The following is a 22,046-nucleotide window of genomic DNA, read 5'->3' on the forward strand; positions in this document are numbered from 1 at the left end:
TTCTAATCTACAGCTCATTTCACCTGCCACACATTCCTGCTCACGGAGGAAGATCTGTCTGCAGACCGCTGGGCGTGTCATTAAACCCATACGAGTGGCGCGCAGAATAAAAGAAATTAGCTGAAATCATTTCATTCAAAGGTTCTCTCAGATGTACTATGAATGTTTATGAATACGGTGTAAAATTCCTGTCGGAAATCCAGTCAGGTTAGTTCGTCTAGCAGACCAAGAAAAATGGATTTTTGACGGCTTTTTATTAGACACGCCCACTTTCACCGCTATGGCCCGCTCAGTGTTGCTCACATAAAAAATCACCGATACCCCAATTTCCATAAATACACCATGAAACCATACACCTGCGGTGCACTGTGATCTGCAGACAGACCCGAGCGGGACGCTGTTGGGTTAGTGTGGATAACCTGAGGATAATTGGTTCTGTGGATCTTCAAGTCAGTCATGCTTTTGTTTTTTTTTGTTATTTTTACCCCTCACTACACGGTGAGACTACAGCAGTTTAGTATATTAAGAGAAAACAAATAAATTAGCAATCTGTTTGTGCTGCGTTTGAGCCGTTTCTAAACCCTGCTTAAAACTAGCAGGTTACCTGGTTAAAAACGAACCCTTAAAAGTTTCCATGTAAAAACACCTTTAGAAAGCGAACAAAGTTTACCATTCCAGTGTGTGGTTTTCCATTACAAACGATGACCCGCAACGTCGCTCGGCGCAACAACAGCAACAAAGTCCCTTTCACGACGGAACAGCCTCGTCCGTTAGTACTCGTTAGCGTTGTGCTAGTGTCGAGACGTCTGTGCTCTGTGATTTCTCAATTTGTTATGCAGAACTTTGAAAAAAAATAAGCGAGTCACACCGTTCACCAAACCGTCAACACGACACTCCAGTTGCACCAAAATACTGAAGAGTGACACTGCAGCTTCAAAACAAACGTGCTACTGCTTAAAGTGAAGACGTAAAATAGCACAAAAGTTTCTTCTAAAAGGCACAAACATAGCACAATTGAATTTTCATAGCAAATCGCCACTGAGACTCCAGTTACCAGTCAATCCGCGATGGTGAAGACTAACGGGTTCATCAAGCTAAGACGTACCAAGTTGAGGACAGAGCTAATTCTTCATACACGAGCTCACCTGAGCTGTGATTGGTGACACTGATCTGTTTGCCACTCACCGTTTTCTTTTTTGAACGTTGATAGCCTGCAGCGTTACACAATTCCTTTCAAAATATTGCTTAATAAGTAAATCAATTAGGCTGCTTTCACACTCTTTTATCTCAATGCGTCAGTGCATGTTTTATATGGAATCCGTCAAAAGGCAGGCAGAATTCAAACACTTAAAAAAAAAAAAAAAAAGAGCTGCCTTTGGTATTTTTTTGTGACATCAAGCGCCCAATGCGAGACCGATCAGGGGACCAGTTTAAGGAATATGAAGAGATTCTCTTGAATTTTTGCCTTCAAAGCTACAGTAAAGGCAAACGACGCCCTCATCTCCAGATTCACACCGATCTGTATTCTGTCTGCATTACTGATAATAAAGAAAATCTAATCTAGAGAGCACGCTAGGCTAGTTAGCCACCATTAGCTAGGACTGCTAAGAACGTGTGCGTATTGCGTGATTCGCTTATTCATATCAGCACGAAAGACACTCTGGCCAGTTACTTTCCTGTATTTTTACTCATTCTGATACCACTGTATTTCCAGCTGTACATGATACCGATACCGAGCCAAAATCCGGTGATTTGCTTCCCATTTGGTTTTTGAATTGTGATGCGTTTTTTTTTTTTTTTAAATACATTTTTTTTAATAAAGTGTGGGAGCAGCCTAAAACAGCACGAATGTGTCTTTGTGATGCGAATACAGCAGAAATGGACTACGTTGGTGCGTTTGTGACATCACAACTCGTAGCACATACAAATAAAACGCTTTCATTCGTTTTCTGAGCAATACGGCGTATCAGATTTACACGCGGTTTATAGAATCGGCTTGCAGAGCCAAAGAATTGAAACTGGAAACTGATTTTAACGTCCTGAAAAAATACAGCAGCGCTGAAACAGCTGTTCGCGAACAAAAAAAACAAAAACAAAACGCAAATCCCTTCAGGGAAAAAAACAACATCAAAGGTGTAAATGAAAGTGTCATGTCAGGTCCTTTTCTCAGTCACCTCTCCACATGTTAAAGGGCGCAGAGTGCACACGCTTCTGGACTTAAGCGGACATGTCAGAACCGTTAATCCGACTAAACAACCATCAAGCTCTGTCAACGAGCTCTGATCTGATGGCACGTTTTTCATACGTGACACTTCAGAGACTGATCAGCGCGGCACGTCGAGACGCAGGCAGATCCAGGGACTAATAATAATAATAATAATAATAATAATAATAATATCGTAATAAGCTCTATACTCGACACTATAAACATTATAGAATCATGGCTTTTTCTCACCGTCATCCTTTCAACGCATTAAAACAGTACAGCAACACACAGGCCTAAAAGAAACAAGCATCAAAACGTGTCACTTATTGTGCAACAGTCTGTGGCAGAGATGCCGGGCGGAGTCGAGTGCTCCTGAGGTGAGGACTCTTCGAACGTGTCCCTGTCGCCGTGACGAACCGCATGGAGACAGAAATAAACGATTAAGAATAAACGTGATGAACGTGGACGAGGAAGCGGGATGGCGAAGGCAACGGTGTCTGTCCTTCCGGCTCGTCGCTGTACTCCTTTTAGCTGCTTGCGCTGATTCTACACACAGGAAAAAAAAAAACATCCATCATGCTAATTCTCGCTCGCTCATCTCACTCGGACACGCTAGAACTCGGCGAACTCTTTTCCGCACTTCTCAGTGAGGGACACTCGGATCTCCTCTTCCTCATAGTCGTCGAAGTTGCTGGTGTCCCCCGGACCCCTGCACTTGGGGATAAATGGAGCCTCCACCTACAACACACACACAAACACACACAGATTTCAACATTGTCTTTGTCAGTCTCATTGAGGGAGGCGTGGCCTCTGTGTTAGTCTCAGTGAAGGAGGTGTGAAGGAGGTGTGGCCTCTATCATCCTCAGTGAAGGAAGTGTGAAGGAGGTGTGGCCTCTATATCTCAGTCTCAGTGAAGGAGGCGTGGCCTCTTTCACCACCAAACAATATATTTATTTTCAATCTGCAGTTTTTATGATGCCAAAAGAGTGTGTTGTGTGTGTACGTGTGTGTGTCTTACCCTCCTCTGGTAGATGGCGATCCAGTCAGTGGTGGAGAACCATTTGTGGCCCTTGATGTCGTTGACGCCGTTCTTCAGGTTGCCGTAGCGCTTGGTGAGGTCGACCTGCAGCAGGTTGCGCAGGAGCTCCTTCAAATCTGAGCTGAAGTGTGAGGGAAAGCGCACCTGCACATGCGTGCACACACACACACACACACACACAGAGTTACATACAGTGTTTATAAAGTTGCATTTACATACATGATTCAATTATTCGTGTGTGTTGCTCGCCACCTTTCCTGAGACGATCTTCTCGTAGATGTGGATTGGCTGATCTGCGAAGAACGGAGGATACCCGGCTGCCATCTCGTACACCAGCACACCCAGAGCCCACCAGTCTACCGCTTTATTATAACCCTAAGAGAGGACACACGGGAGAGTGTGTGAGAAAGAATAACACTATTTTCACGCTAGCAGACAAGTCGCTCGTGCTGACTGTAGATTGTCTTCTGTCAGCGCTACCGTTGTCTCGTCTGGGTGTCCGGCACTTTAAAAAATTCAGATGAGAAACAGTAGTAGCTATACGGTATATACTGTAACTTCTAAAGCTAACTGTCCTCAACCATCTCAGCTACTTTCTGCCAAGCTTTATTTATTTATTTATTTATTTATTAACAGCTCTGTACACATTCAGTGAAAGGTTGTACATGACAGGATAAGGTTATTCTTCCATTTTTGTGCGTCAAATAGTGAATGTGAATTAACTGCAGGTAGGAACTAAAGTTGCGAGCGGGGAACTGAAGTACCGTCGGACAGAATTCGGTCTGAGGAATCACCTGAACTTATGATTTGGATTTGTCACTTTCCTGCATTGCACCTTATTTAAAAAAAAAAAACAAAAAAAAACAGCGCTGAGACTTACTTTACTCAGGATGATCTCCGGAGCCAGATACTCGGGCGTACCACACAGCGTCCATGTGCGACCTTTAACACGCTTTGCAAAGCCAAAGTCTGTCACCTGCACAAACACACACACACACACACACACACACACACACACACACACACACACACACACACACACACGATAATCACTACACTGAGCATCAAGTTTCACCTTAAACCAGAAAACACCCCCTTATCTTGAAACTTCTACCCGTCAACTTGGGGTAGCGTTCTCAACCATGGCTTCCTTTACCGTTTACATCGTGACGTCAAATCAACATGGCCGCTCACAGCATCAGAAGTAAACAAGTCTAACAAGTCTAACGTTTCTCTAACACAGTCTATCTACCTTTTTGTTCATATGATCTAATATTAGCAAGCTAGCATTGTTGAGTTTGTCTAACACTAACTAGTTAATTTTGTTTATTTTGTCTACTGTTAGCTAGCTAGCTCCGGTTGTTCACTTTCTCTAACGTTAGCTAGCTTTATTTGTTCATTTCTTGTGTTTTTTTCCCTTTTTATAAAGTTCCCAAAATGATTTAAAATGGCGCCTGAACATTTGCCGCTAATTTATCCTGATTTATAAACGTAGGATGTGTAAATAAAGATGAATATGTGATTGGGAAACACCGCCACGTAGCCTGTCCTACGGCTGGGTCACTGACAGACACGACATGGAGTTCAATATTAAAGCTTCGGTAATCGGTGGAAAATACTGCACACACACACACACACACACACACACACACACACTCACACATTCATGTTATATATTGTGTTGCTTTAACAGTAATTCATCATGAAACCTTTTGCTAAAAGCTTTTCAATGACACGCACATCCAAAGAAACAGTTTAGCAAACAGCTGCAGTTACATAACGTTCAATCAGAGAAAACCTACCCAGGGGGTGCGTCTCGATCAGATCCCTAGGTGGTGAGTCAGTATATGGTGTAGATGAGTTGGGGCAGTGGTAAAGAACCTGGCTCGCTATGCTTTGAGACATTGATGGCTCAATTTCTGTCGACATGACTTCGTACTCGCGTTCTAAAACATCACCACGGGCATTTATCAACAGCAGGCAGAACCGATATCTTTCGGACATTATACGTCATATAAATTCTTTCGCTTAATCCCACACGTTTCTGTCATGGTCATGGTCTGTAGACAATTTTTTTTCTCGAGCTGGGAGGCTTCAGAAAACATGATGTCATGTGCAGTAAGGGAAGATAGTGAGCATCGATGCTCCCTGGTTTTTGTGGTGCACTGTGGGATTTCTTTAGGGAGCAAACAGGCCAGTGCACTGGAATGGATTTTGCGATTGAGACAGCCCTTAAAATGGCTGACCCACCGATCAGTGCCCTGACTACTGAACTAGGGAGCTGACCGAGACGCTCCCAGTGTCAATGTTTATCTTTTTTTTACAAAATGGATAGTATGTTTTCTAAAATCTGATATAAAATCCTGTGACCGCATCACCACAACTGAATTGTGCGTTACGCGCCGGGTTTTTAAACACATAATAAAACCGTTACACTTAAGCCATTGTTCTGTGCATAGCTTACTGTTAACGCACACTACATTTACGAGGGTTATTCATAGCAAATATTATTAATGAGAAAATAAAACATTTTGTCCTTTGATAAAAGCAATTAGCCACTCGAGGGCGTGCGTTACATTGATTTTATCAGGGGTACAGTTTTTTCTTTTTAAATTCTCCTTCGCCTCGTCCTTAGCGCATTCCTCTAATTTATTAGAGAATAATGAAGTGAAATGTTGTTGCAGTATGCCGCAGTGCTCTGTACAGACAGTAGAGGGCAGCAGAGTTCGGTTCAATTGTGACCAGACTCTCATCACGCACTCTCATCATGTTCTCGCGTTTCAGTCACGTGACTTACTTACTTTTATTTATTTATTGATCCAGTCACCATATTTGGGACCAAATCTAGAGATGAAAAATGACTAAAATTACTCACTGGAATAATAACGTTACTTGGACAGAGCCGATAAACTTTCGATAAAGATTTGATCTTTGTGTACTTTTCCCCCCGAACTCCTAAGTCCACTTAAACCGGCAGAAAACTTACCAAATTTGTATTTTTCTAATATTTATATTTATCCTACATGACCCTTCTCCCTGTTCTGTAGAACCTCAAAAGAATTTAAAGAGCACAGAACCCGAGCGACTGTTCATGTCTGGGTGGGTAAAAGATCCCATCGTAAGTCAGTACCAACTAACTCATTAACTTTTCCCAGTTGTCCCATAATGTAGCTAGCTAGCTAACATAGCTACGCGTCAGTGTGACAGGGAGGATCTGCTGCTTGTCGTAGATGTACTGTATGCAGTAACGTGTGCTAGAAAACTGGATTATCAGTACAAATGAAAACAAAGCACAGACTCAGTATCGCTGATAGTCAGTCAACTGTTTGGTTCTCAAAATGGCAGCGATTATACAGTGTGACAGCACGAAGCGCACTGCTGCAGGAAGACAAAGCTCAGAGGATGAGTGTGGGACTTTCAGTTAATGCAATTCCTGTGATCTGATTGGCTGAAAAAGGAAAATCGCTAATAACTGTCAGAATTCACTGATCAGCGATTTTAGTGCCACTAAATAAGATTAAAGTGTGTGTGTGTGTGTATGATAGAGGGAGAGAGAGCGAGAGACACAGACACAGAGAGAGAGAGAGAGAGAGAGAGAGAGAGAGAGAGAGAGAGAGAGACACAGGGTGGCTGTGGATCAGGTGGTAGAGCGGGTTGTCCACTAACCATAGGGTTGGTGGTTCAATTCCCGGCCCATGTGACTCCACATACTGAAGTGTCCTTGGGTAAGACACTGACCCCCGAGTTGCTCCCGATGGCAAGTTAGCGCCTTGCATATCAGCTCTGCTACCACTAGTGTGCGAGTGTTTGTGGGTGAATGAGACACAGTGTAAAGCGCTTTGGATAAAAGCACTATATAAGTGCGCCATTTACCATTTAGAGAGAGAGAGAGAGAGAGAGAGAGAGAGACCTGTATGTAGCCCTGCTGGTCGATGAGGAGGTTTTCTGGTTTCAGATCTCTGTAGATGAGATCCAGAGCGTGAAGATACTCAAACGTCAGAACTATCTGAGATGCATAAAACCGAGCATGAGGTTCACTGTATAAACAGAAAGGGAGAGAGAAAGACAAAATGTGTGTGTGTGTGAGAGAGAGAGAGAGAGAGAGAGAGAGAGGGAGAGAGAGAGAGAGAGAGAGAGAGAGAGAGAGAAAGAAAGAGATACAGAGAGAGGTAACTTGTTTCATTCATCATGGATGCAAAATTTTGCACTTTTGCAGTCTTTTTTAAAATGGCTATTTTCCATTGACTGTCTGAATAATAATAATAAAAAAGCTTGAAAATGAAAGTGTTTGCTGTCAGCTGCTTGTTTATGAAAATTACTTTTCAACCTGATATACCTGAATGATATCACTTCCTGGAAAACTTAGAAATTAAGCTCTAAGAAAAATGCAGGCGTATTGCAGATTGTGTAAAATCCCGTCATGTTACACTACATTTACACATAACTACTAATGAGTTTATTAACTACGAATACACCAAGAGTAAAATTTGACAATCCCTGGCATTACCGCTAGGGGGAGACAAAATAACATCATGTCCCGATATAATGACTGCCACTCGGTTCATTGAAGTTTGATAAAAAGATAACAGCGTCCGACTTTTCACTTAAAAACTCCCAAAACTGAACATCATAAAAATGTTTTGTTTACTGAGGTGTGAAAAAAAGTCAAACGTGTGTAAAGTGTGTGTCTCACCTGAACCTGCCGATCCTGCGCAGGTGTGAAAACATCTCTCCTCCCTGAACATACTCCATCACCATATACAGGTTAGTGTTATCCTACACACACACACACACACACACACACACACACACACAATTTATAACATCATATTGGATACATTACCCATTCACATTAGATTCTCTTTATAACAGTAGAGAACACACACACACACACCTTAAAGGAGTACTCAAGTTGTACTAGGAAAGGAAAACTGACTGCCTGCAGGATGCGTTTCTCATTCAGAGTGTGTTCAATCTGCTTCAACTTCACCACCTGCGAGAGAGAGAGAGAGAGAGAGAGAGAGAGAGAGAGAGAGACAGAGAGAGACAGAGAGAGAGAGAGAAAGACAGACAGACATGTAACTGGTGAGCTTTACTGCATCATAAACTATATAAGCCAATCAGGTTCATATATGCAAATACAGGCCATGGAACACCTTTTAATGCAAGGAGTGGGGGTGGGGACTTTGTTTCTAATTTGCACATTTGTACGATCTGGATTCCCTGATGAGCGTAAAACGTGCAGGTTCTACTTTCCCTTTACCTGTTGTCGTTTATTTTTTTTTGGAGCAGCTGATCTAAGAAAAATAAAATGACTATCTCTAAACCAGGCTTGAGGAGACGTTCTGATTGGCTGCACAGCGTAAATATCAAGGGCACGTTTAAGCGTCGTACCTTCTGCTTGTTGAGGATTTTCATGGCGTAGTGCTGGCCATTCTCCCGGTGCCTGACGAGCATCACGCGGCCAAACGAGCCTGTTCCCAGAGTCTTCAGCAAATCAAACTGGTCCAGAGATGCTGTATTCTGAACGAACAAACACACACACACACACACACACACACACACACCAAAAAAACACCCACGCCAATACATATAATGCCAAATAATGTAGACACTCAAAACACAATATGTAGTTGTACGATAGGTATTTCTGCCATTACTGCTATACTAATAATTTAAAAAAAATAATTAGCTGCATTATAACATGCAAGCTCCTCGTCCTCGTAACGCCTGCTACTGTACAGCGTTCTTCTTTCCTTTCTTCCTTCCCTTTTCAAATAGCCATAATCACAGGAGTAATCTAACTAGTAAATAAACCAGCAGCAGCGTCTCCATATATACATACATACACATTTAAAACATATAGAAGTACAGGCAGAGCAAACAATGTATGTTAAACCTAGTGACCATGAAAGATGCACGCTGCAGACAGATGATAAGTAGGAGTGTGTGTGTGTGTGTGTGGTGAAAAAAAGAGAAGTGCCTGATGGATGCACTGCTGTCATATAAAGTGCATTTCTTTCAAAACTGAGAACTCCTGAACCCCACGTACAGCATGACGTCATATCAACAGTAAATAAACCATAAATAAATAAATAAACCATCGCTTCTCTACTCGTACATGAGATTATAGTCATATTTGCTTTGATCAATGAATCGATCAGTAGTCGGTTAAATCTATAAACACTGGCGACAGAGCGCGCTGTTTTAAGGAGGCGTCTCGTATCGCTATCGTTGAGGCGTCCATGTTTTTGTCCTCGCTCTGTAGTACGAAAGTGACGTAACTTGAGTTTCGATGAACACAGCACAAACATGGATGGGAACTGAAGCTGTGTGAGTAAAGAACTTGGGGTCACATCCCCCACCACTCCATCTTACCTGAGCAGGATTCTCCCATTTCCTGAGGAAGTCTTCCCTGGCGAGGGCCAAGAATTCTTTAACTACGGAGGAATCACATAAAACAGTGTCACAAACATACACTATATGACCAAAAGTATGTGCACCCTGGCCTGTCAGACAGACCCATATGAGGTTCTTCCCCAAACTGCTGACACATGGTCTGAAGCACACAATTGCATGGAAGGTCTTGTATGTACGCTCTAGCATTACAGTTTCCCTTCACTGGAACTAAGAGACCCAAACCTGTTCCAGCATGACGATGATCCTGTGCATTAAGGTGGAAGAACTCGAGAACTCAACCCCACTGAACACCTTTTGGGATGAACTGGAACTGGAGCCTCGTCGACATCCCGACATCAGCGCCTGACCTCAACTTCACTAACGCTCTTGTAGTTGAATGAACACAAATCCTCACAGCCACGCCCCGAAATCTTTCAACACACTTACACGTGCTAAAAACATCTGATTTCAGCAAACCTCAACTGCATTTAAAAGTATCTCTACATGTAGTGAAGCTAGTTCACTTTCCACTAGCGAGATGTTAGCATTGATAAGTGCTACACAGTTTTCATTTTGAATCCATCGTGTATTTCTGGCTGTTACGAGTCTCTCTTGAGTCACGTCAATGTTTACTTGCGAGTATTTATTGTTACAATTTTTGGTCATTACAGTTCTTTTTCCACATGTAAGCAATAAAATATATAAATTATCATGCACCAAGTATCCTGTATATATTGAGCCAAGATATTTTATTATGCTGCGATAAACTGATAATTTCACGAATGGATTCTTGATCAGATTATCAATCAGTATGTTTACATGGACAACAATAATCTGATATTAACCCGATTAAGACGATACTCTGATGAAGAAACTAGCATGTAAACAGCGATTATTGACGACCTTGATCCGATTAAAGTCATACTCGAAGTAAACACAAAACGAATTAAGACGTGTGGAGTATTCCTGTTTTAGTCGCATTATCGACGTGCGTTACAGACGTATACACACCTTAATCACACTATTAACGTCGTGTGAGAGTTTTCACCGCATTGTGCGACAGGACACATACACACACGGCAGCGCTCAACCGTTTTACGGCAAACAAGAGAGCACGGCTGTGTCCCAAACCGCGTACTTACCTACTATATAGTGGGAGAAATACATGTATCTCAGCTACTATATAGTATGTAAGTATGCGGTTTGGGACGCAGCCCACGGCTTCAAACAGTTGTCTATTAGCATGAACAGCATGACAAGTAATTACCTGCACTTGAAGCGTTCGTAAAATTAAAAATGAAACACCAAAAACTGTATACGGTTCCATAACGAAGACCAACTGTATGTTGATACGTGAAATTCTGGAGGGATGTCGGACGGCGTGGCGACATAATGACGCGTGACGTTAATCCATCTATGTTCTAGAACACATAAAACAGGAACATGAAAGGAGTATTCTAAAAGCAACTCATGTAAACACCTTAATCAGAATACTGTCTTATTCAGAATAAGATCAATAATTAGATTACTGCTGTCCATGTAAAGGTAGTCAGTGTGCATGTAAACACACTGCTTGGTGAAGCTGAATTTTTAAAAAATATATATATTTAAAGATCATATGGTTTGGTTAAAAATGATTCCCAAATGAATTTGTTGTATGTATTGTGTTGATGGCACGATTCATCCTCATACAGAGAACTGCTATTCTCAAGTGTCTGGGATCGGTCAGGATGACTGGCTCATGTACACGTTGCTGTTTATTTTAACCTGAATTTTGACTTCCTCCATTTTCATAAGCGCAGGAAAATCTGAAATTCCCACTGCTGTAAATGCACATATGCAAATGAGTACAAGGTGGTAAACTTTCAGTTGCTTGAAATTTTCCTGTCCTGAATTTACAAGACGCAAATAGATTTTCTTGACCTGAAATCCGTCCTACCTGGTTTGCTCTTTAAAACTGGAATTTCCTTTTTTAACTCCAATTAACCAATTTCTATTAAAAACTGGAATTTCCAGTTTTTTCAATCTTGAATTATCTATTTTTATACTTGAAATTTCTACAACCCAATCGTAATCAAATATCTAAGCCTTAATGCTGTTATAAGCAATAAAAACTGTGAATCTCATTGGGAGAGAGATACAGAGGGATGAAAGGAGAGAGATACAGAGGGAAGAAGGGAGAGAGAAACAGAGGGATGAAGGGAGAGAGATAAAGAGGGATGAAGAGAGAGATACAGAGGGATGAAGAGAGAGATACAGAGGGATGATGGGAGAGAGATACAGAGGGATGAAGAGAGAGATATACAGAGGAATGGAGAGAGAGATACAGAGGGATGAAGAGAGAGAGAGATACAGATGGAAGAAAGGAGAGAGATAGAGAGGGAAGAAAAGAGATACAGAGGGATGAAAGGAGAGAGATATAGAGGGATGAAAGGAGAGAGATACAGAGGGATGAAGAGAGAGATACAGAGGGATGAAGAGAGAGAGAGAGAGAGAGAGAGAGAGAGAGAGAGAGAGCGCTACAGAGGGATGGATGAAGATGCACCGCTTTCCATCTCGTTTCCCCTCCTGGCGGCCGGCGTGTTGCCCATGACTGGGAGACCAAGCGCTGGTCACCGGCTGGATTTTCTCTCCAACAGTCCGGATTTGGAGACGGTTTGTTTGAAACGGATCCACACGGATGATGAAATCCGGGTTTAAAGGCGCGCGACAGCGTTAACTGAGGTTACAGGGCCGCGGCGCACCATCCATCCGCATCAGGCCGGAGCGAGCCCGGGCCCCGCCGGCCCCTCAGCGCCGTCCTTCGGCCCGATTTCCGCCCTGTTTACGGCTCTTCCGCAGATAAAACGTCGGTCCCGTCCCTATCTGGGGCTCTCCGAAAACTCCGGAATTAAAATGGGTCATGAAAAATACGCCAGAGCAGAAACAGCAGCATCACGGAAGGATGCAACCAGGCGACCGGTCCGCTTCCATGTCCCGCCTCTCGGCGCAGGCTATTGGCTGCGTTTCACAGTGACAGGCAGGTGGAAAGAGCGCTGTGATTGGGCACAAACGTGGGCGCAACGGTGATTGGAGCGATACCATTGGCCAGCTCTCTGACTGACAGATCCCACCTCCTCTAGAATCTATTATACACGTTTCCATTATTTCTAGTTGAGAAAATCTACATGGCCAGAAGTATGTGCACCCCTGACCATCACACCAGTATGTGGTTCGTACCGTTCCAACTGTTACCACAAAGTTGGAAGCACACAGTTGTATATACAGTTTCCCTTCAATGGAACCTGAAACACTGTTCCAGCATGACGATGGCCCTGTGCACAAAGCGAGCTCCATGAAGACGTGGTGTGTTAAGGATGGAAGAACTCAAGTGCCCCAACTACACTGAACACCTCTGGGATGAACTGGAACCTCCTCGACATCCCAACATCAGCACCTGACCACACTAACGCTCTTGTGAACACAAATTCCCACAGCCACGCTCCAATATCTCGTGGAAAGCCTTCCCAGAAGAGTGGAGTGCATTATAACAGCAAAACAGGAATAAATCTGGAACGGGACGCTCAACAAGCACATATGGATGGGATTGTCGGGGGTGCACATACTTTTATGTTCAGTTCAGCACATCTTTATTGTCCCTAGAAAGGGCAATTTCTATTGCAACATCTGGTGACCAAAATAGGACAAAGACAAAATATACTTTTGGTTGTATAGTGTGGATATAAAGGACAGAGTGTTCTGTGAAAATAGAAGCTTTAGCCCATCGCCATTAAAATGACTGAAGTCTGTTATTCTTCAAAACTCAGCAACAGAACATAAACATTGCATATTTCAATTACATTTAAACAGAGACGGAGATTGTAGTGTCCAAAAGCACGGTATCCATCAAAGAATTGACGAAAAGCCGCGTTACATACACTTTTAAATAAAACAGAATGTGAAATAAACTGCCGTGGTGAGAGAAGCAATTAACAATATAAGCATTAGCCTGTATAAACATTAATCAACCTGATGTGATAAATAACTAATCACAGTACTGATTTAAATCAATCAAGGAGGTGTGGTCTCTGCGTGGGAGATTAGTTCACCGGTGAGATCTTTACAGTTGGATGATCGGAGATGCTGTATGTACTGCACGTTCCCTTTGATTGGATATAATTCCCAAACAATAACTCAATAAACAAACAAACAAAGCCCCACGCAGACTTCCTGTTTCCACCCACAACTTTGTTCCAAAACAAAATGTCACCTTTGTGCCCAGTGCAGGAGGTGTGGCCTCTGTGCCCATCACTCTCAGTGCAGGAAGTGTGGCCCACCAGTCTTCAAAACTAGCAATTTTTCAACTTTTTAAAAGTTTTCCAAAACCGAACTGCATTCTGCCATAATGAAAAGTATCTCACTCTATCTTTCATACATCAGATCGTCAATCGCAGTTCATATCTCAGAAGGAGCGAGTTTTTGAGAAGTGCCACAGTATTGAGATAACGCTCTGTAAGCGTTTAAATGGACACAGTGGTCTGGCCCCGGTTTACACCCTCTAAGCAGGTTGCATCACAAAGACAAAACATGAAAAGGTGGAGAGGATGAATGTAAAGGGAGAGACGAGGTGAATGAAATGATGAGTGGATCAAGGGTAAAACACACCAAAGGCCCTCACGACTGTTGCCAAGCTACAAGTACCTCACATATGCACTACCCCTTTTCCGACGACATGGTGCTGGATCAGGTTTGGTTTGTGAAGGCTCCCAGATTTCCACTGCTTCAAGAGCTGAACAATTACACCATCACATGAAGTTTTCTTTTGCTAATGCATGTCACACAGTTTGAACTTCTGATTTTTTTTTTTTTTAAACCATCTGCAATGAAGAAAACAAAAAAACAAAACACAGAATGGGATCCAGAATCCAAAACCAGAGCAGTTTGTGTGCTGGTGGATGAAAGTGCGTGTGTGTGCATGTGTGTGTGTGGTGTTACAAATACAGCAATTTTGATTTATTAACGTCAACCGTTAAATCCATTTTAGAACGAAATATACAAGAAAGAAAAAAGAAAAAAGGAGAACTCAAATGCAAAAGTAAGTATTCCAAATTAATATTCATTTTACCAAATCACAATGTGTGCCTCTGACTCCTCCCACTCTGGAGCAGACTGAAAATTTCCATCAGATGTGCCAGTTGGTTTCCATACATAAAAGCTAGTGTAGCAATGCACTTCTACACAAACAAGAAGGTGCTTTTTAAAGCTGCATTTGACCATTCAAGCCTAAATTACCCACTGCGTATGCGGGGCAAGCTAGCATCAGCTCAAGCCATGTGAACAAACAGTGAAAAATCCATCCATCTTCCATGCCGCTTATCCTACACAGGGTTGCGGGGAGCCAGGGAGCCTATCGCAGGGGACTCGGGGCACACCCTGGACGGGGTGCCAGCCTATCGCAGGGGACAATCACACACACTCGCACACTATGGACAGAAATGCCAATCAGCTTACAAAGCATGTCTTTGGACTGGGGGAGGAAACTGGAGCACCCGTAGGAAACCCCCACGGGGAGAACATTCAGGCTCCGTGCACACATGGCAGAGATGGGATTCGAACCCTGATGATGAAATAATTGCTACCCTGAGCCCTCCAGACTTGAGCGTACAAGTGCCCCAACACGTGCCTTTAGACCTCTATTATAGGTGACGTTAGCTATTTCCCACCCTCCTCATTACAGGGAAATGTGTCAGTTACCGTCTTTAGTAATCTCTCTATCTTTCACACACACACCACATATTTCAATTTGAGCATTTAGATTATGCTGCAAATATTGAGTATTGTGTATTAACGTTTTTGAATAGTGCAATGCTGAAACGTCATATTTTAGAGGAAACGTTTAGACACCTTCTAAAGTAGCTACGCATAAAGTCTAATTATTACTGATCTTATTGCTATAATTTGAGCTTAACACTTAGCTGCAGGTCAGTAATTTCATCGTTTCACTTTGCTCAATTAATTTTGTGAGCTACAAGGCAGCGCTACACATAGAACTGTATCTTCAGTGGGCAGGGTTAGAGGCGCACAGTGACGACATCAGAGGGCCATGACTGGTTAAGAGGGATGTTGATCCAAGAACATGGCTTACTTGCTACTAGAAATAACATTCACACTGATGAGCTTTAGAGCAGCATGATGTATGTATGTATGTGTGTGTGTGTGTGTGTGTGTGTGTGTGTGTGTGTGTGTGTGTGTGTTCCTTCACTGCCACCCTGTGTTCAGGAGGAGAAGTGCATCCAAAATCATCCTGTAAGTACTGAGAGTCCAACCAAATGTGTGATCAAACAGTGTGTGTGTGTGTGTGTGTGTGTGTGTGTCCCCCGTCCCCCTTATAAGCAGTCCATAGAATTGTCCGGCATAAGTCCTAGAGCCGGGGCTTTTCCTGGTGGGCAGCTGGGCGGGAACATGGTATTGAGGGTGGGGTCTACATTCTCAAAGTCCTCTGATTTGTCCACGATTGTCTCCCAGTTGATGTGGAACCGTGTGACACGCGGGTTTGACGCCAAGATGTTCCTCTGCAGCTGAGGATAAAAAAAAGTTAATACCTGATGCACTTATTCTCCAAAAAAGAAACTAAAATGGACTCATAAATATTAATAACAGTGATGATCACAAATAATAAAGAACGTTTCATTTTCAGCTTTCAGATTCAGACCAAAACTTCATTCCATTATTTATTTACTTTATTTGTTATTGAGTCCAGAACGTAATCGATATGGCTGCTGACAGGTTCATTATGTTTGTTCTTCATAGAATAAACGTAAACTAAAGAGCCACATAAGCGGCTGAGAAGGGTCCGCTGTCGTTATACAGCACGGAAGCGGCCTCTAGAGGTGAAATAAAAACCATCACTGACCAATTTTGTTGGATTATTTGAAGTGTTTTTAGATTCGTTTTTGGACTTCTATTTTTATTTGTTATTTGGAGTGTTACTTTTCGGTTCAATTTGAACGTATATCTTTTATTCATTTTAAAATTTATTAATAATTAACATAATATTAATTTCATTTAAAAAACCTACAGTACATTCTCACGGTGCAGTCAGTGCTGTTTATTTTTGTACTAAAGTTCAGCGATATTTAACTTCCAGTGTTACGTTTTCATTCAGTATCAGTTTTAAAAACGATTTGGTTATCGGCAGGGAGGTACTGCCCGACTTAGTGATCAGTATCGGTAAAATCCACTATCGCTCGACCTCTAACCCAGACTGTAGAGGATAGTATCTTGCAGTATATTGGCTTGTTGTACAATTTAAGCTCTTAAATAAGTCAATATAAAATACAAACCCTTCTTTTTATTTTCTCACCATTCAACCAGACGGGTCCAACGACACCGTTTTCCCTTCTCACAATTCAGTCACAAGTTACCTGCGAGTAGTTGGGTTTGATGGGCGGGTTTTCACGCAGCTCGGGGTCTGTGTACTCGTTGTTGACATAGTAGCCGATGCGAATAAACTCCTGACCCCGATATGTGCATGTGATTAACACCACTGTCACGCCCACTGCATCGCTTTCAGGAATCAGCCCCGTGTTCGGAGCATCTGCCTGCAGAATTCAATACACCTTTCTACAGTTACCTTGATCAAAGACAGCACACGGCAACGAACACGGACGTCACGTAGAAACAAACAAGTGACGCATAATCACCACAAAACTTTCTCTTTTAATCACTTGTGATTTCTTTCTTCGTTTTATTACTTGTTCGTCCTCGACCTGACGGTGACTTTTTCCAGACGAAGATCATTAAACAAACAACAAACTGAAGGAAGTAATTTAGTGTATTTAAGTTGTAAATAATCAACATTATTAAGAGCAAACAAACAAAACAAGTAAATAACCTCCACACCTGAAACACAAACATGTGTCTCCCTGCAGGAACTGGGCCGACCAGCACCGAGTCCAGCGTCTGATCGTACTCCTCGCTCTCTGCCGAGCCCACGTAGATGATCTTCCACTCCAGATCTGCCCCGAGAGAAGGACAGAAAGATGCAGTCAGCTATAACGATAGGACTTAAACTGATCTCTGCTTACATCATAATAACCACAATGCAATCACAAACACTCATCATCCATCACTGAGTAAATATTATTCGAACGCTGAAAGATTTCACGCAGACACGCCAATTTCTACAGAAAAAAAATTATGAAATATTTTAACCTTCAGCTATTTAAATTCATTTAATGATTCGTTTAAAGTACTCATCTGGTTGAACTTAATTCAGCAATATAATTCTGTTATATTTATTCATATAATGTCCCCCCAATGAATATTTCATTCATCTTTAGTCTAATAAACAACGGACTGCTCACATTTCACATCCCAACCAATCAGGAAGAAGGGGCGTGGCTGTAACAGTGCCAATGGCACATCAATTACATAAACATGGTCCTGTAATAACTTCTAACTGTGTGTGTGAAAGTTCTCTATGTTTTAGGTTTGAAAAAATAAACAAGATTAGTCGCACTACTTAGTGCACTAGATGTTCTTTTTGTAAATTTGGGATTTGGCCCAAACTGATTAAAAAAAAAAGGACAGTAGGTGTTACTAATGGTGGCTTTATACCACTGCATCACTGCTGTGTCTCATGTGTTTCAGTCCACCATGAGCATAAAAAAAGTCATGTGACTTTGCCTCAACAAATCATGTGACTGGATAATTGGTTCAGAAAAGTAAACATGGCGGAGAGCGAGATGCACCGGTTTCCCTGGAAGTGACGATTTTGTTGTCCATCAAACTCTCTCTGGCTTTCTTATCTCTCTCTCCATCACTCTCCCTCTCTGGCTTTCTTATCTCTCTCTCCATCACTCTCTGTCTTTCTTATCTCTCTCTCTCCATCACTCTCTGTCTTTATTATCTCTCTCTCTCTCGCCATCACTCTCTGTCTTTCTTATTTCTTGCTGGCTTTCTTATTGCGCTCTCTCTCTCCATCACTCTCTCTCTCTGGCTTTCGCATTTCTCCCTGTCACTCTTTACCCCTTTTTATCTTTCATATCAATCTGTGTCTTTCTCTCTTCTCCTGTCACTCCTACTCCGTCTTTTTGTCTCTCCGTTTCTTTCTCTATATACTTTACAGAAATGAATAATATAAGTCATGTTTACCTTCAGACAGATCCTCCATGCACTCAAACGTGATCTCAAACTGAAACGGATTACAGAAAGGACTCGGGTTGTCCAGAACCGCCACATTCAGCACCTGCACTTTCGCCATAATTCCCCCAAACCTACACAGCAGCTCAATCCTACACCATAAACCAGTTTGTGGGGGGTTTTATATTCCTGAAAACGTCTCCTCTACCAAGGTGTCTGGTGTCTATGTAAAAAGAAAAAGAAAAGGCACAGGACTGTTTAAACAGTGTAAATAACCCGCGGTTTAACAGCAGGTTGAGATAACCTCCTCACCTCTTCACCACGCTAGCTGTAACCTTACAATACAAGACAAACCACAAACTAACACATACTTATTATTAAATAGTTTTTTCCCCACTGCACAGGCGTCTTTAACATCTCGCTAATTTCACTCCAACTTACACAAACACACAGGTGTGCCTTAAAGTCACTTTCTTTCTTTCTTTCTTTCTTTCTGAGATTACGAATCTAAAAGCGGGTCAGGTTTTAAAACTGAATAAACAACCTGAGCCACTCAGTGCTCAAATCCCAAATACATTTCTATTCCCTATACGAATTCACTATTAGAGTGTGAGATAAGGGGATTTCGCACCCTATGTAGTGCACTACATATAACATGTTGAGGTATTTGGGATTCGGCCAAGTTTCTTCCTCGCCAGTGAAATAAAGCGGTAAAAATTCAAGAGGAAACATTTTCTACTGCCACCTCCTGGGAAACATCGGTACTGCACTTTAAATATTTCTTTCTTTCTTTCTTTCAATCAGATCCACGATTTTCACCCAGGAAGCTTTTCTTGGCTGCGTTCTCCTGAGTTCGACACGAAAACTAGCCTACTTTTAAAAATAAATAAGTAAAAACAATTTGTCTTTATACAAATTGACATCATTTGGATTGTAATAAATTATCTCTGAATCATAATGTAGTATTTTTTATACATTCTGATTCAGAGATAATTTATTTTCAGTACAAATTATGTTATTTTCCCTATTTTATAAACTCAGCAAAAAGAAAAGAAGCTTCCTCTCACATTTGACTGCTTTTATTTCAGCAAATTTCTTAACATGTGTAAATATTTGTATTAGCATAAAAGGATTCAACAACTGAGACATGAACTGAAGAAGTTTCACAGACGTTTGAGGAAGAGAAATGGAATAATGAGTCCCTGAACAGAGTGTAGGTGGATATCAGAAGGAACAGTCAGTATCTGGTGTAACCTCCAGCTGCTTTAAGTTCTACAGTGCACCTCATCCTCATGGACTGCACCAGACTGATCAGTTCTTGCTGTGAGATGTTCCTCCACTCTTCCACCAAGGCGTTTACAAGTTCTTTATCATGTCTGGAGGACACATGGCTACATGTAATTTTCCACTGCAAGGATGATCAGTTGTCCTTCCTGTCTCCATGTAGCACCGTCTCAGGCGTCTTACATTACAGACATTACAGTTTATTGCTCTGGACACATCTGCAGTCCTCATGCCTCCCTGCAGCAGGTCTATGGCATGTTCACGCAGGTGAGCAGGAACCCCAGACATCTTTCTTCTGGTGTTGTTCAGTCTGTAGAAAGGTCTCTTTAGTGTCTAAGGTCTCTACGTTACCGTAACTGTGACCTTAATCACCTCCTGCCTGTAAACTGTTAGTGTCTTAAGGACTGTTCCACAGGCGCATGTGCAATAATGTGCTTATGGTTCAGTGAACAAGCATGAAAAACATCATTTAAACCCTTTCCAATAAAGATCTGTAAAGATTATTTGGATTTTACAAAATTATCTTTTAAATTCAGTCTCCTTTTTTTGCTGAGTTTATTTCAACCATAAACTTTCACCAAAATGTCTTTAAGTATATATCTTCTGGGTCCAAACATTTAAAAAAAAATTAGCCTACATTATACTGAAAATAAAATGATCCACAGAAAACGGAGGGATTTTATTGAAAGAACTTTATTTATGAATGTATTTACTGAGTCATTTCTTTCTTTTTATTATATTTGTGTTGAATACGTGTCAAGCTCAAAGCGATGTCATTTTTATTAACATTTAACAACATTCGTCTCTGATCAAATTTATGCAGCCCAATATTATTATTTGAAAACTCAGATGTAGATTAGTTTGCAGCTTGTAATCAGTGGTTTAAGCCATGATATAAACTTCCCTGATTATGTTCATGTTGTTAAGACGTTTAAGTTGGGCATCCAAACTCGTCTAACAAGTTCTCCAGACTTCTCAGGCCGATGTATCTCTCCTTGTTGTTGTTCTGGTCCTCCTGACTTTCCTCTTCTGTGGGCCAGTACTCCAACCAAGTGCTGGTTCCGATCGTGTAGCGGTAACTGACAAGAAACACAGACAGCTTTCCATGATTCTTTAGAATAGTACGACTATTTTAATATTCTTTATCATGGTATAACACTATACAGATACATCCTTACAGTTTTACACAATTTCAATTGTGTAGCGTGTTTAACGACAGATATCCCATAGTGGCCAAACCACAGAACTACAAGCTGTATTCAGGTTTTAATATCAAAACTGTGCACATGGTATTCAAACCTCACACATAACTACAGAACTATTCAGAAGTCGCACAGGAGGGTGGAGTTATCTGAAAACAATAAGTGTGTTTGTTGCACCAATCATCAAATTATCACCACACCAGAATCACAAGTAAATAAACAACAAATAAACAAACAAACAAACAAATAAATAAATAAATGTATAGCATGGTCTTGAGTGTTAGAAAGACGATATATGAATGGAAAGCATTATTATTACGCATCCATTTTCTTTAACTCTTGTCCTACACAGGGTCATGGAGAGCCTGGAGTCTGTCCCAGGAACTTGGGGAACAAGGCAGGAGACCCCCCTGGACGGGGTGCCAACCCATTGCAGGGTGCAATCGCATACACATTCACACAATTTAGAGATGCAAATCAGCCTACAGTGTATGTCTTTGGGGAGGAAACTTGTGAAGCACGGGGAGAACCCCCCAACCATGACGCGCTAACCATTAAGCCACCGTGCACCCTATTCTTCTTCTTCTTTTTCTTATTGCTTCAACATAATCATATCAGATCTACTTTTAATGATGCAATTACTATGGCCAAAACTATGTGCTCCCCTGACCATCACCTCAATATGTGGTTCTTCTGCAAACTGTTTCCACAAAGTTGAAAGCACACAATTGTATAGAACATCTCCGTACGCTGCAGCATTACAATTTCCCTTCACTGGAACTGAGAGGCCTCA

At 41.7% G+C, this 22,046-nt stretch overlaps 3 protein-coding genes across 8 annotated transcripts in view; all 3 read right to left on the bottom strand.

The window, feature by feature from the left end:
• Positions 1-982: 982 nt before the first annotated feature.
• On the bottom strand, positions 983-12,263 carry prkacab (protein kinase, cAMP-dependent, catalytic, alpha, genome duplicate b). Of its 4 annotated transcripts, none has more exons than XM_053615324.1 (10): positions 12,190-12,263; positions 9,624-9,685; positions 8,640-8,768; positions 8,140-8,238; positions 7,939-8,021; positions 7,156-7,282; positions 4,126-4,221; positions 3,498-3,620; positions 3,225-3,389; positions 983-2,944 (listed from the first exon to the last, which is right to left on the bottom strand). In XM_053615324.1, the coding sequence occupies exons 1-10, from the start codon at positions 12,233-12,235 to the stop codon at positions 2,819-2,821; spliced, it is 1,056 nt and encodes a 351-aa protein (XP_053471299.1). In that variant the 5' UTR covers positions 12,236-12,263; the 3' UTR covers positions 983-2,818. The 4 variants fall into 4 exon arrangements, with proteins under 4 accessions (XP_053471299.1, XP_053471296.1, XP_053471295.1 ...); XM_053615321.1 differs by lacking the exon at positions 12,190-12,263 and adding an exon at positions 10,912-11,190; XM_053615320.1 differs by lacking the exon at positions 12,190-12,263 and having other exon boundaries at positions 9,624-10,193.
• Positions 12,264-13,409: 1,146 nt separating this feature from the next.
• asf1bb (anti-silencing function 1Bb histone chaperone) lies at positions 13,410-19,465 on the bottom strand. Of its 3 annotated transcripts, none has more exons than XM_053615331.1 (5): positions 19,139-19,465; positions 18,780-18,990; positions 17,526-17,641; positions 17,048-17,224; positions 13,410-16,201 (listed from the first exon to the last, which is right to left on the bottom strand). In XM_053615331.1, the coding sequence occupies exons 2-5, from the start codon at positions 18,886-18,888 to the stop codon at positions 16,010-16,012; spliced, it is 594 nt and encodes a 197-aa protein (XP_053471306.1). In that variant the 5' UTR covers positions 18,889-18,990; positions 19,139-19,465; the 3' UTR covers positions 13,410-16,009. The 3 variants fall into 3 exon arrangements, with proteins under 3 accessions (XP_053471306.1, XP_053471305.1, XP_053471304.1); XM_053615330.1 differs by having other exon boundaries at positions 19,080-19,465; XM_053615329.1 differs by having other exon boundaries at positions 19,209-19,464.
• Positions 19,466-20,728: 1,263 nt separating this feature from the next.
• LOC128601906 (complement C3) overlaps positions 20,729-22,046 on the bottom strand; it is a 43,121-nt gene continuing 41,803 nt past the window's right edge. The window contains exon 41 of the mRNA XM_053615338.1: positions 20,729-21,130. Coding sequence (XP_053471313.1) covers positions 20,983-21,130 — 148 coding nt within the window. The 3' untranslated portion in view covers positions 20,729-20,982. The remainder of the gene's footprint in view (positions 21,131-22,046) is intronic.

Source organism: Ictalurus furcatus, chromosome 26, assembly GCF_023375685.1.
Source record: "Ictalurus furcatus strain D&B chromosome 26, Billie_1.0, whole genome shotgun sequence".
Taxonomy (NCBI): domain Eukaryota; kingdom Metazoa; phylum Chordata; class Actinopteri; order Siluriformes; family Ictaluridae; genus Ictalurus; species Ictalurus furcatus.